This window comes from Anomalospiza imberbis, chromosome 18, assembly GCF_031753505.1.
Source record: "Anomalospiza imberbis isolate Cuckoo-Finch-1a 21T00152 chromosome 18, ASM3175350v1, whole genome shotgun sequence".
Classification (NCBI taxonomy): Eukaryota; Metazoa; Chordata; class Aves; order Passeriformes; family Viduidae; genus Anomalospiza; species Anomalospiza imberbis.
The window spans coordinates 10,083,582-10,097,385 of NC_089698.1; the positions used below are offsets into that span (position 1 = coordinate 10,083,582).

Consider the following 13,804-nt stretch of genomic DNA (forward strand, 5'->3'; position numbering starts at 1 on the left):
AATTGAGCTAGCATACACAAGATTTGAGAACACCCACAAATCACTGCACTGCAATCAGCATGTTCATTGTCAGGCTTGAACTGTGCAGTGTCACAGGGCATTTTCAGAGAAATAAACAAAAAAAAAAATCAGCTGTTAATGGCTCTCTTACCATTCATTTGATTGTAACCTAGGGGAATCGTTCTGGGCTATGTGATATAAGGCACTCATTGCATTCATGTTGAAAAGTGGAGGCTTCCTTTCAGCTGGAAAGAGAAAAGAACAGAAAGGTGTGATAAGGCTGTCTGGAAAGAAAGGAGAAATGTATGGAAGTTATGAGCAGGGTATCACTGCTAAATCAATACTCAGTGCTGTTGGCATCACATTTAGGCCAATTATTTTAATGTTCCAAGCTAGACCAGGACACCCACTCAAGGAAAGCTGCTGTTCACTTGGAAAAGGATGACAAAATCCAAAAAGAGAATGATACAAATTATAAGGAAGAGTTTGCAGAACATTTTACTTTAACTGCAGCATCTCACACCTGATCTGCTGTGGCAAAATCAGCTGAAGCTGAGTACAACTGATCTTAGGCACAGTTCAGGGCCAGGACATGCTGTCTCAGTCCCTACAGATCTTTGAGGCACTGCTGAACATGTGGGTTACAGGAGAAAGTGGCTGCCTGCCTCATTTGTCACTGCAAGTGGGACAGGTTACCCAATTCACTTGCCAGATGTGCCATGAACTCCCTCTCACTGAAATCCTTCCCAGTCCTTGCACCCAGAGGGCACCTGCCCAGCAGCCCCTGACCTCTCAGGAGGGCAGAACTCACAGTGCTGGGGGAGGCTGGTTCTCCCCAGGGTCAGTGGTGCCAGGATTTCTCAGTTCTTTCAGGCCAGAGCCTTTGCCAGGCAGGCAAACCACCACTTCTGCTTTTCCTTAATCACTACTCACTTCAGCTGCACGAGGAATTAAAACATCAGCATCCAAAGAAAGCCAAGTGCTGCTCAAGAAGAGATCTCCTCCCACTGCTGCCTGACCTCATGCTCAGACAGGGAATCACGCAAAGTTTGAAGTTTAACAAAGTTTAATGCTTCTCAAAAGGGTATTTTTAAGGAAAGCAAGTCCATCATCTTTAGGGTTCCTGAGCAAAAAGCTCCACAGAAATTCTGTTACCAAGACTGTTTCTACATAGGGATGCACAGTCTCTCCTATTGCTGTGATTTACTCCTTGAGAGGCTGTGACACACCTGAACTCCACACAAACAAGAATCATTGGCCATGCACAACAACAGAAGCCTAAAACTTCCAATTGTGGCATTCTTTATGTCAAAATACAGACTGTGTCAGCATGCTGGCACATGAAATGCAGCCATGTTAGTTGCTGGTTATCTACACCATCTCAGTTCTGGAGACAGCACTTTTTCTGCACATCCCCCTCTTTGTTATCTCACACATTTCTGCTGATTAAACGTTCATCAATGACATTTTCAGTGAACTCATCCACACAATAAGTTATTGGTGTACTGCTGTTAAGTAGAATCCATATCAAGACTGATTTTTGAAAATTATCTACTCAGCACATGCAATGTCAATATTCAAACTTGAAACACACACTGAGAGTCTACTCTGTGTACCTGCCATCACATCCACCTCTGCTCCAGGCTCTGTGGATGTCTATCTTTTGCCCTCTGAAGTGCAAACCCCTTTCTTCTCTTCCCATAAAGAGCCTGTCCATGGTGATTCATGGCACAAACTTTTCAGCTGAGACTGAAGATTTTTGTTTCAGAGAGCAGGGAAGTAAGAATTGAAAATTAAATGTAGGTCCCTTCTGACACACAATCCTTAGGACACCAGTTCCCTTGGCACAACAGCTGGGACAACTTTCTCAGAGTGCAGCTCGGAAAACACGGCTGACAAACCCTGGTTTCCTCTCACTCAAGAGCAAAATGCTCTGCCTCTCCAGGGAATAACTGAGCACACCAGACTAACATGAAAGCACAGTGCATTAGTGGCTTGCTCTTGATTTGCCAGCAGAAAAAGATTGAACTCAATTGTCAGGGTGCTCCAAGTCAGGCGTTTTAAAGGGGAAAACTGATGAGGAGTAAGGATCTTCCCTTTTTGCAGGAGATCCTAACACACTGCAGAGTTAATCACCCACCTCAGCTGTATGTTCACTCACCTAACTCGATGCATGTGATCCCCAGAGACCAAACATCCACCTTCCCATCGTACTGCCCCTCGTCCATAGCAAGGATCACCTCTGGTGCCATCCTGCCAAGCACAGAGCAAAGGCTGTGTTAGGGGACACACAGGGACACTCCAGGCACACCAGCTGAGGTGGCTCCATCCCCCTGAGCAAAGCCACAGACCAGGAGAGACAGCAGGGAGCTGAGGAAGAGTGTGCTGGAATGGAACAAGCACTGAGCACAGCAGCAACTTGTCAGAGGAGGGGGGAAAAGCAAAAGGGGAAAGGGGGGAGAAAAAAGAGGAAGGAGGGGAAAATGTGAAAGAGGAAAGGGGGAGGAAACAACAGGAAAGGGAGAGAGGAAAAAAAGGGGGAAAGGGGAGAAGAAAAAAGGAAAAGGGGGGAGCAAACAAAGAGGAAAAGGGGGGAGGAAAGAAGGGGGAAAGGGAGGGAGGAAAGAAAGCCCTAGAGGCACCCCTTGCACCCTCCCCCAGGCTTCCCCTTGGCACACCAGGAGCATTTCCAGCAGACAAATGCAGCCTGTGGGTGCAGCTATGCATGGAACAGGGAAATTTGGAACAGCAGGGGAGTTGGTCCAGGATAAAGGGATGAAGTGGGGACAGAGAAGCGGCAGGCCCAGCCTGCAAAAATTCATCCTCTGAAATTGTGTTCTTCCAAAAAAAGGCTTCCTGCCAAATGGCCTCATTCCAAGGCTGGGCCATGGTGACCTCCCAGCACTGCCTGGGGCCTCTGCCACAAAATCAGTGGAGCATGGAGCTGTGCTGGTCCTCGGTGCTGGGAATGCCAAGGAACTCGGGTGACCCTTCAGCAATTCCTTCAAAACAGGGCTGAAGTAGCTGTGTGACTTCCAGGCAGACTAACAGGATCCCTTTCTCCATGAATGTCTCAGTCCCAGCACCTGTGGCAAGTGTGAGGCATTTTTAAGCCAATGGCCTTGCAAGAGTGGAGCCATCTCCAAGCATTGCACAGCCTAAACCTCTCCTTATAGACCCTGAGCAAGGACAGACTTCCTGAAGATGAAGATCTGGACACAGGGATGCCAGGAAAACTGCTTGGCCCATGAAGATTTTTTTCCAGGTATTGTTATTGTATTGTGAAGCACTGGAAAGGGAAGAGAGCAGTTTTATAAAGGACTAAAGCACTGCAGGCTTCACTCACCAGTAAGGCGTTCCCACGAAAGAGTTGGCAGGGGAGACTATAGATGCAGACCCAAAATCAGCCAGTTTCACCTGACCTGGTTCTGTTAGAAGAATATTTCCAGCTTTAATATCCCTTTAACAGAGAAAAAAAAAAAGAGGGGAAAAAAAAGCAATTCAGCATGATGCAAACTCTGGTGAGATGCCTTTGTCTGCAATTTGTAATGCTGGCAGAGACACAGAGAGGAATTCACGGACTGTTTCAGCAGCAAGCCCAGAGTAACCTCTACTCCCCCATTCCCTGGACAGCACTGCTTCAGAAGTAATACTATGGAATACTTCATGCACAAGTGCTACATCCTGACACTACTGCTGCAGGACAAGTGCTGAAGTCTTGTGTGTGCAAGAATGAACACCTCAAAAGTACAAGTGAGACAGCACAGGCTGTCCCCTTCTCTGTCACCTCCACTGCCACCTTCCCTGTACAACAGCCAAAGGGATGGAGCACCTCTCCCACAGGGAAAGGCTGAGAGAACTGCAATTGTTTGGCCTGGAAAAAAAGAAGGCTTCAGGGTGACCTAATTGTGGCCTTCCAGTACCTGAAGGGAGCCTAGAAGAAAGATGGAGAGGGATTTATTCCCTATTTACACGGGATGGAGGGACAGGACACAGGGAATGGCTTCCCACTGACAGAGAGCAGGGTTAGATGGGAAATTAGGAAGGAATCCTTCCTGTAAGGGTGATGAGGCCCTGGCACAGGGTGCCCAGAGAAGCTGTGGCTGCCCCTGGATCCCTGGGAGTGCCCAAGGCCAGGCTGGACAGGGCTTGGAGCCACCAGGGCTAGTGGAAGTGTCCCTGCCCATGGATAGGGTGGCACTGGATGAACTTTAAAAGTCCCTTCCAAACCAAACCATGCTGTGATTCTATACCATGGCTCAACAGCCACATCAGCTATCAGCAACATATCTGCCAGCCTCGTGCCTGCAATTAAATCATGAAAAAAACCCAAGAATTCCCTCCTTTTCCACCCCCAGCGCCTCGCGCCACCCGCCGCGCGGGGCCTGCAGCGCCGCTCCCTCGCCACCAGGTGGCGCCCCCGCGCCAGGTCCCCGCGCGGGGCCGGGGCCGCGGGACCCGCTCCCAAAATCGCGTCCCCAACGCCAAAATCGCGTCCTCAACCCCCAAAATCGCGTCCTCAACCCCCAGAATCGCGTCCCCAACCCCCAGAATCGCGTCCCCAACCCCCAGAATCCTGCCCCTTCTCCCTCAGCCGCGCCGCTCCAGCTGAGGAGCCTCTCGCCGGGCTGCGCGCAGCAGCAGCACGGCGCTGCTCCCCGCCCGGCCAGGGCTCGCCCTGTCGCCTGTCCTGCTCTGCCACAGCGGCCACCAAGGCAGGGATGTGTCGCTGCTCCTCATTTCTGGGCGAGCACATTGCCCTTCCCACCTCAGCAGGGAAAAGGTGGAATACTCTTGGGATGAAATGCAGGTCACAGAAGCACAGGGTAGTTGGGGTTGGAAGGCAGCTCTGGAGATCACCCAGTGCAACCCCCCTGGAGCAGGTGACACGGGAACGTGGCCAGGTGGGTTTGGAGTGTCTCCAGGGAGGGAAAATCCTCCCTGGGCAGCTCTTCCAGGGCTCTGCCACCTTCCATGGATTTCTCTTCAGGTAGTTTTATGCTTGACTTACACTTCCATCACCTAATTTTGATTCCATCACACCTCTGTGACCCTCTTTGCTACCAGAAACCAGGCCTTGCAAAACCAATACAGTTTTACTCATTCACTTGTAAATATGAAAAATTATCTAGTCTTAGAAATAGTCTAGCTCAGTGAACTCCAAATTATTTGGCACATTTAGGGTGATATTCTTCTATTAGTGTTCAGTGCAGTATTCCTGGGTATCCTTTGTTACCAGGGTCTGCACAGAACAATTGCCAACAAGGCAGAGAAAATGTTGGTAGAATAACTTTTTCCCAGGTTGGCAGAAGAACTTTCTAAGCAGCTTTGAGACTCCAGGGAGCAGCAGATGGAAGGGCAGCAGCTCCAGCCTTACCTGTGGATCCTACAGTGGGAATGCAGGTAGGCCAGCCCCTGCAAGGCACCGTGGGTGATGGCAGCAATCTCCACTTCCTGGAGTGGTTTCTTGTGAACTATGGGGGGGAAAAAAAAAATCAAGAAAATAAAACAGAAGAAAATAAATGGGTTATTTTTCTGAGAAAGTGTTTTTTAAAGAAAGGAATCCCACCAATCTGCTACGAAGAGAAACTATGGAAGAATATTTCCTTGCGAGGGTTTTAAGGTCCCTCCCAACCCAAACTGTGATCCTGTGATCTTGAACCCCAAGGAACATTAATTTTTGTAAACTTTGGCTTTGATTCCCTGTTTTGACTTAGATTCCCCTGTTTCTTTACAGGAGCTGTTCCAGTGTTGAGATCACATCAACCTCCTGTTCTAAAACCCATCTGTAATTATTCCTGCACACTGCAAGGCAAGCACAAAAGTGATCTCTGCAGGATTTTATTGTGGCTATTCCAAAACCAGGCAGCCTAAAAAGGCCCAGATTACAGGAACATACCCGTACACTTTTATACCTTCATTTGACAAAATCAAAACGTGCATGTCAACTATCTGTAGCACTGGGAAAGCCTCAAATTGTTCCTAGAAAATGGAGCAGGACAGACAGAGCACCTGTACCATCTGCAAAACCCCACTCTGTGAGGAAACAACCTCCCATCAAACTCAGGCTGGGGGCACTGGCAAAAAGAAAATCCAAGATATATCAAACTTACCTTCTAGCAAATCAGAAGCTGATCCTAAACAGTACTCCATAACCAACTGCAAAAGAAAAGAACATCATGCCTTCAAGTATCTCTGGAAGCATTTTGAAATTAGGAAACATCTTTACATTGCAGATTTAAATCACACGGTGGCTTTAATGCCCTGATTAAGAAAAAAAAAAAGCGAGTAGTAGGTTGTGTTAGCTTTCCATCAGAAGATGCAAAATTTGACTTTATTTTAGTTCTGTTCAGCACAACCCCAAAGCTATTTCAGAGCCTGTGCTGAGGATTTGAGTGCTGCAGTGTCCATTTGCTCCAAATGCCCCTCACTCACCCACGCCGTGTGCTCCTTCAGGTAACAGCCCTTGTACTCTATGGTGTTGGGGTGCTTCAGCTGTTGGAGAAACTTGACTTCTTTGATGATATCCTGCCATTTCTAATGAAAAAACAAAGCAAAATGTAGAAATACATTTCTCTTTTTAATCCTCTACATCCATTCATGCACCACACAGTCTGAAAAGTGACCACAAAACTATTTTACAATATGAAGATGGAAAGTCAGTGTTGCAAAAGCACAGCTGTAAATCACTTTTCTGTCTCCCTCCTGCACTGAGATACCCTCAAGATATATTAAACAGCTTGAGGACTGCCAAAATAAATTTTTCCTCATTTTAATTGCAACACATTTTACTTAAATGCTGCTACTTTGCAAATTGAAGTGCTCAGTGGCCTCAAAGTCAGTAAGAAACAACAGAGAGTAGCAGTGAGCTGCTCACCTTCTGTAACACAGCACAGAACCACTGACATTTGGGAGAAAAAGCAAGGAAAAATGAGTTTAAACCACCTCTGTTTGCTCTTAACAAACAAGCACACCCTGCACATCCACACACCAGTCCAAAGGATCAGTGGGTCCAAGTTCCACACAAAAATAGGAGGAACCATTACCACACAACAACTGAAATGAGACTGAACAGCTCTTTGCAATCGGATAGATCCTCAAGAGTTTCAGACAGATGTGCTCCAGTGGCCAGTGTGCTCTTAACACAATTCTTAATAACATTATTTCTGAAACAAGCCCTATCCAGGCATTCTGAGTCCCCACTCACTTCCTTCAACTGAACTATTTGTCAAAATTTGCATAAACTCATTTTCTCTGCAAACCTCCGCGATTCCCACGGAAGGGAGCACAGCTCCTGCATTAAAAGCTGTTCTGTTGGGGTCAAACCAGAGCTGCAGCTCATTCCACTGCTCAGATTTCCACTGGAGCTGCCACAGCTCCTGAATGCACAATTGCCTTTATTCCTCTCACCTCATTCGTTTGCTTTCCACTATAGGACATCTTCTTGACTGCCACCACCTCATTAGTGTGGGAATTCGTAGCCTGGAGCAGGGAAAGAGAAACATTGAAAAAAGCAAGAAATAAATTGAAAAAAGCTTCATTTTCCCCCTCTCCCCACAGAGTGAGCTGTGCCTGTGGCAAATGCAGGCTTTTTTCTCCTATATCCTTGCAAGCTCCTGCACCTCAGAGACATCTTCCTCAGGATATGACTTACCACTCAACTGTCAGAACACTTTCCCCTGATTTTATCTGGCCATATCCACTGTTCCTTCCTCAGACTTTGTGCTACTTCTCTATTGATGTGTAAAAGGCTCAATATTGCACCTACTGAGAAGGCTCAAAATACAGTTTTATTGGAATTACAGTAGACCCAGTTTTAGATGAACCTCTGGCAAAATGTTTGCCAAAGAAACAAATAAAGAGGTGTATCAAAATCTCCATGACTTCATCCAAAAACTCCATACAACACTGACATTCTTAAATAGTTATTTCAATTTCCAGCTTCAAGAAGATTATTCAACCTGGAATTTATCTAAATTAAAAAAGCTTTCCTTTCACTGCACTAGATCTTATTTTTGTGATGAACATTATGCAGCCATCAAAATTTTACTTTTCTACAGCCTGGATGATGCAGGGATGGTAATCAGAGGCTAAAAACTCAGCTTTGGAAAGATCTCTCCTTGCCTGGACTGGCACTGCCCTCATTTCTAATTGTTAAGGGTAAAAAATGTTAAGCTTTTGGTCTTAAAACAGTTGCTGAAATCTCTGTACCTCCAACCATTTTTGGGACAAAAAAAATTAGTGACAGTTAAAAGCTTAAACTATAAGAGGAGCTAAATGTGGTAAATCCTCCTTTCAAGTAATGTATTAACTAATGACATTTTTTGAGGCATGTGGGGACTTCAAAGAAAAACTGTGTTGAGTGAACCAGTGGGGCACAGGAATTACTGAAGGGAGGTGACACAGGCCCCTCACAGCTCACACTCCTCAAATGAGGCACAGAAAGCTGAAAATGAGTAACTCTGGGATAAGGCAAAGCCCTTCCCCACCACTTGCCAGCCTGATTCAGCACAGAGAAGATCAGGAGTGTTTTACTCAGATGTATTTATGCTTTCTTTCTGCCTGTCACATGAATTCCAAGCAGCTCCACCTGACCATGGTGTCTGTCCTTCCAGCTGGGATTTATCACGGAAGGACGCACTGCCACCTTCCCAGAGCTGTTGGGGAAGTTCTGGCTGCAAGAGCTTGGGATGCTCTTGGCTGAGACAACTGCCAGGGCTGTGTGAACACACTAGGGGAACAGCCATGTGCTGAGGCAGTTTTGGGCCTGTTTGAGATGATACCTTGAGAAATTATATCGTTATCCTTCAAAATACACATTAAATACTTACATGACAAAAAAATTAAGGTTCCTCTCCTTACAACAGTTCCACCAACACCTGCATCACTTCACACAACTCCAAACAGTGAATTGGAATGCTTAAAATAACTCATGCTACCTATGGCCAAGCTAGAGGTGTCAGGGATCATATCTTAATACTTTACTGTCTGATATTCAGAAACCCAGTTCCAGTGAACCTGATCCTCCTGAGTGGTTGACCATGGTTCCAAAGCAGCTTTAATTGGGCTTTAACTGATTTTTTCAATATTGATTCTATTTCGGTCTCACTAATGCCAACTGGATTACAATTATTTCCAATTCCAGTACTTTGGATTTGGCTTTGTTTGATACCAACTGTAAAAGCATATTTTTCTCATTTCCAGATTAAATTCTCTTGCCTGTATCAATGAGTGCCACACATCCTTCCTGCCTGAATTCCCATTCCGATGAGGACTCTCTCTTTGCTTTTGCCATAAAGGAATTTGTAGTTATTTCCAAGCATATGAACTCCACATATCTTGAAATTCCAGTTTGGCAAATTAATTCTCAACTGTTTAAATTCAACTTTCAGCATCAAACAGCATATACTTGACCTGGATGGTTGGGTGCACCATTAAGACTATAGTAAACTGCTACTATAAATACAGCTGGAACATTAAAGAGATCAGGAATGGTTTGGGAACACTTCTTTTTGAGATGTGTTATCACCAAACTAATGCACACAAAGCACTAAAACCTCAAGGAACACCTCCTCCTACAAATGCTCAAAAGCCTCCAAAACATCACTTGAAATTATTCTTTTCTCCAAAAAAAGAATGAACTCTACTTACAAAGTAAACTGCTCCAAAGCTTCCATGTCCAATTTCATGCAAACCCACGAATATTTCCTCAGGATCATCTTTGTAGAACAGGTCAGCTATTTCTGGGTCCTTTGGCACCCCTTTGCGCATGTTGAAGCGTGTTAGGAACTGCTTTGTGCTCTCAAGTCCCAGCCAATTCCTTCCTTCATCGACAAAGCCCTTTGCAGACAGCTCTCAGCACCTGCTGGGAAAGTTCATCTTTAATCTGCTTCCCCTGCACGTGGTTCTGTTCACACTTCTCTTACAGCAACACGAGAGGAAACACTTCCAGCAGCAATAGGCTTCACCATCGCTTCCTCCCTCCAGCTAATTCTTTTTAATTATTAGTCCTATTTAGATAGAGAGATTAAAATGCATTCAGGATACAACAGCTCTTTATCTCACACAGGAAGCAAGTGCTGCAGTGACACTGAAGTCCACTTGAATTCAAGAGTCCTGTTGCTATGCAAAACATCCTGTGACAGGAGTTTGTTATTCTTCACACCAGGCTCCCAATGTGTCAGTTTTTAGACTCTCTCTGTTGTTCCTCCTACTTTCCTGGGCTGTTTGCTTTGTTTCTCTACTCCCAATTGCCAGCTGGTGCTGGTGGAAAAGTCAGCTGCTATTCCACAGGAACACTTTGCAGCCATGTAATTGTTATTTCTCATTTATTTACTCAGAGCTGCATGACAGCCAGTGCTACTGGATTGTGATCGCTCCCAGCACATGGAATTGCTTTTGAAGAATCCTAAACTCCATCCTACAGGGCACATCTTTGCCTCCCTAATTCTTCCTCAGCACAGAACTGAGCCGAATCTAAATGAAGACTTTCAGTATTCGTCCCCAAAATTTTATTTGTGTGGGAAAGGAAAAAAAAAAAAAGGAAGAAATATCCTAATATCAGCAAGTTTTCCATTTCTTAACAAAACATCTTGAAAAATCTGCATTGACTCACTAAATACTCCTATGCAAAGCAGTGATGGGGGCATTTACTCATCTGCTTTTGGCTCATGCAATGCAGCAGAGGAGCTGCAGCTGAGTCACTTGGAGCAGTTTCCATCAGTCTGGAGGTACTTTCACACCTGTGGTTCAGCACCTCCTTTACTGGGGCCACATCTTGTCTGTGCACAACAAACTCCTGCAAACACATACCAGGACCTTCAGCCTGTATCATGATACAAACCAGGGCAACATTTAATGGGAGCCCAGCTGAAATGTAAAAACCAGATAAATCTGAAACTAAAACAAACATAGAAAATGCTTTAGAATGTTTTTGAATTCAACTGCCATCTGGATGAAAGCAGAATTTTGGCCTGGTGCTGAGACAGCCTCCCTGGCTGAGGGTCAGTGATGGAGCAAGGAGAAGAGGTGCAGTGAGAGGAACCCACCTGGATAGCTGTGGCACCAACCATGCTCCGTGGCTCACATTCCCTCCAGCAGCATTGTCCCGTGCTCCCAGCACTCCAGACTCTCCTATTCTGCAAAGAAAAAACAGGGAACTGGATTTAGAAACATGATTTTGAAGTTTTACACCTTACTCTAACACACAAAAACACCACATCCAGTAAAGGCCAGTGACTGCAAGGGAAGCACAAGGAGAACTGGCTGAGAATGCTAATGGTGTGTCTTTAGGTGAGGATTAGCACTTCCCGTGCTCCAAAGCCCTTGGATTATACATCACTGGAGAACATAAAACCAGGAAAAGAGGTTAAATGCCAAGTTCTTTGGCTTTTTAAAAGACTCTTAGGCTTGCTAGGGCACAGTAAGTTCCCTCTCAGACCCTGCTTTTTAGATCATCTTTAAAAAGGACAAAGTTCAGAAAAAAAATCCCCATCCCTGGCAGTGTCCAAGGCAAGGCTGGACAGGGCTTGGAGCAACCTGGGACAGTGGAAGGTGTCCCTGCCCATGGCAGGGGGTGGAACTGGATGGCTTTAAGGTCCCTTCCAACCCAAACCATTCCATGATTCTGTCAGAAGCTGACAAGCCTGTGTCCACTGACACTCTGAGTTCTACCTGATGACACACAAGATTCCAGGGAAAGTCCTGGGCATCAGTAAGTCAAACTCTGCTGAATTCCACCAGGGAGAGTATGAGCAATGAAAAGATGGAAAAGGAGTGCCAGGCAGTGAGCCCCCATCAGCTGCAATCAGGTCACAGTGAGGGATGTCCCCCTCTGCAGCCACCCACTCCCATGGGTGTAGGGACACCCCCAAAGAGCCACTGCTGCCCCCTCAGGGGAGCGGGACACAGGGAGAGCTGGGAATAGCCTGAACTCGTGGAAAATGTTATCCTGTAGCTACATGCACAGCAGAAATGCTTCCAAGTTAAGCAGAGTGCAATAGTTACATTGCCAAAATCTGAATTAATAGGCACCTGATTTAATGACACACTAACTCATGGTCTCCTTTATTAGGGAAAAAAAATAAATGAGCAGAAATAATTTAATAGCTAGCATTACCAAAAATGTTATTTTTGTTACTTTATCTCACCACAGCCCAATAGTATCGAGCTGTTAAAAGGCTATTTGAAGAGCACCAAAAAAAGGTTCTGCACTGCTCTGCTTTTAAATAAAAAAAATATCTCAAGTATAAACAAAAGCCAGATGAATGAAATGATTATCCATTTTCAGCTGGTTGGCCTCACCCAAAGGTGCTATATTTACTACAGCCCTGCAGACAGGGCAAAGAATGCAGCATTTCAGGTCTGGCATTCTTCAGCCAGCAGAAAAATCCATCTGGCTTTAAAAAAATAAAAACAAACTGATGGAGAAAACAGTTTATCCATCTCCAGTCAAATGAAGCTCTCTGCCATTAAGAAAGGCTGTGCAGCTCCAGCACTCAAGGTATTTAAAATGGGAGGCTAAATGTCAATACTTAGAGTTAAGCCCTAAGTAATAATGTCATTTTCCAATTAGGGCAGACACGAGTAGTGAGGCAAGTAAATCTTCCTGGTAAATCTGCTCAGCAGGGCTATTATTTCCCAGTAATGAATATGAAAAAACTTAGGATGGAAAGTGTATCAACAGCACCCTGAGTTGTGCTGATTGAACACGATCACCGAGTGATCCACAGGATCCCACAAACCCTGAGAGCCCTCTGCAGACCCCACCACAGCACCAGAGCCACAGTTTGGTTTTGGACAGTGTAAAACACCACAGATTCACATCACACCTCTTTCATTTAGGCTGGCAAGGTCACAAATCCTTAACATCACAACTCTCATCTAGATATGTGGAGACTGAAATACAAATGGTTTAAACCAAGGCAGAACACTGTAAGAGTTGAGTGCCATTAGTAGGAAAAAAACTTAAGTTCGAGGTATGGTCAATTTGAGCAGATCCTTTTCATTACCAAAGTGCTGAATTAATACACCAAGAAACAATTTCTATTAGAAGCCTGATTTCTGCTTTTCATCCTTGTAAAGCAGCATCTGAGACTCTGCGTGTCCTGAAGACCTCAAAAGGAAACATCATTAATCACCCTGGCAGTGACTTAGGGGAGTGACAAGTAACTCCACATTTTGAGGGTTTGGGAGATCAGCATTCTGTTCAGACAGCAGTTTCCTCAGTGCTAAGCAACCCTCCCATTTAAAAACCATGAATTAACTACTTTTGCTACAGGTGTCTGCACAAAGGTTCTCCCCTACCACTTACAACTTCCAGGTGCTGTATTAATAACAACAGAAAACACCTTGACCTGAATATAAAGAACAAAACACAACTGGAAGCACCTTTAAGAGGAGATTAAGTACTGACATTTCGTGTGGCTTGTGAAAACCCAGTTTGAATTGCACCTCACAGCACCATAGGGCGGTTCCAAATGTGCCCAGAAACTCACAAAATTAATTTTAGTTCCTAACTACACCAGGGTACTTCCCAAAACAAGGACAAAGTTTTCCACTCCATGCAGAAAAAACAAACTACAGGAAACAGGGTGGACCAGCAGCAGATTCCACTCAGAGGAGGAGCAACATGACATGGCTCATGCACCCATTTTTAGATGCCTATTTTGAGGGGAATAAATTCACACCAGAATTATTTTCCCAAGAGTGGCAAGCACAGAGCCCCATTTCATCACTTCAAGTCTCTCCAAAACCTGGAATACGACATAAAGGAGGAAATTCTGAGATACGTTCAGCCGATAAC

The 13,804-nt window shown here is 45.2% G+C and overlaps 1 protein-coding gene across 4 annotated transcripts in view; it reads right to left on the reverse strand.

The window, feature by feature from the left end:
- TAOK3 (TAO kinase 3) overlaps positions 1-13,804 on the reverse strand; it is a 74,665-nt gene that overhangs the window by 30,165 nt on the left and 30,696 nt on the right. For all 4 annotated transcript variants that reach the window (XM_068208916.1, XM_068208913.1, XM_068208914.1 and 1 more), the window contains 9 exons: positions 11,049-11,138; positions 9,652-9,862; positions 7,411-7,482; positions 6,436-6,537; positions 6,114-6,159; positions 5,378-5,474; positions 3,347-3,460; positions 2,162-2,253; positions 152-245 (listed from right to left, as the gene is read on the reverse strand). In XM_068208916.1, coding sequence (XP_068065017.1) covers positions 152-245; positions 2,162-2,253; positions 3,347-3,460; positions 5,378-5,474; positions 6,114-6,159; positions 6,436-6,537; positions 7,411-7,482; positions 9,652-9,771 — 737 coding nt within the window. In that variant the 5' untranslated portion in view covers positions 9,772-9,862; positions 11,049-11,138. The remainder of the gene's footprint in view (positions 1-151; positions 246-2,161; positions 2,254-3,346; positions 3,461-5,377; positions 5,475-6,113; positions 6,160-6,435; positions 6,538-7,410; positions 7,483-9,651; positions 9,863-11,048; positions 11,139-13,804) is intronic.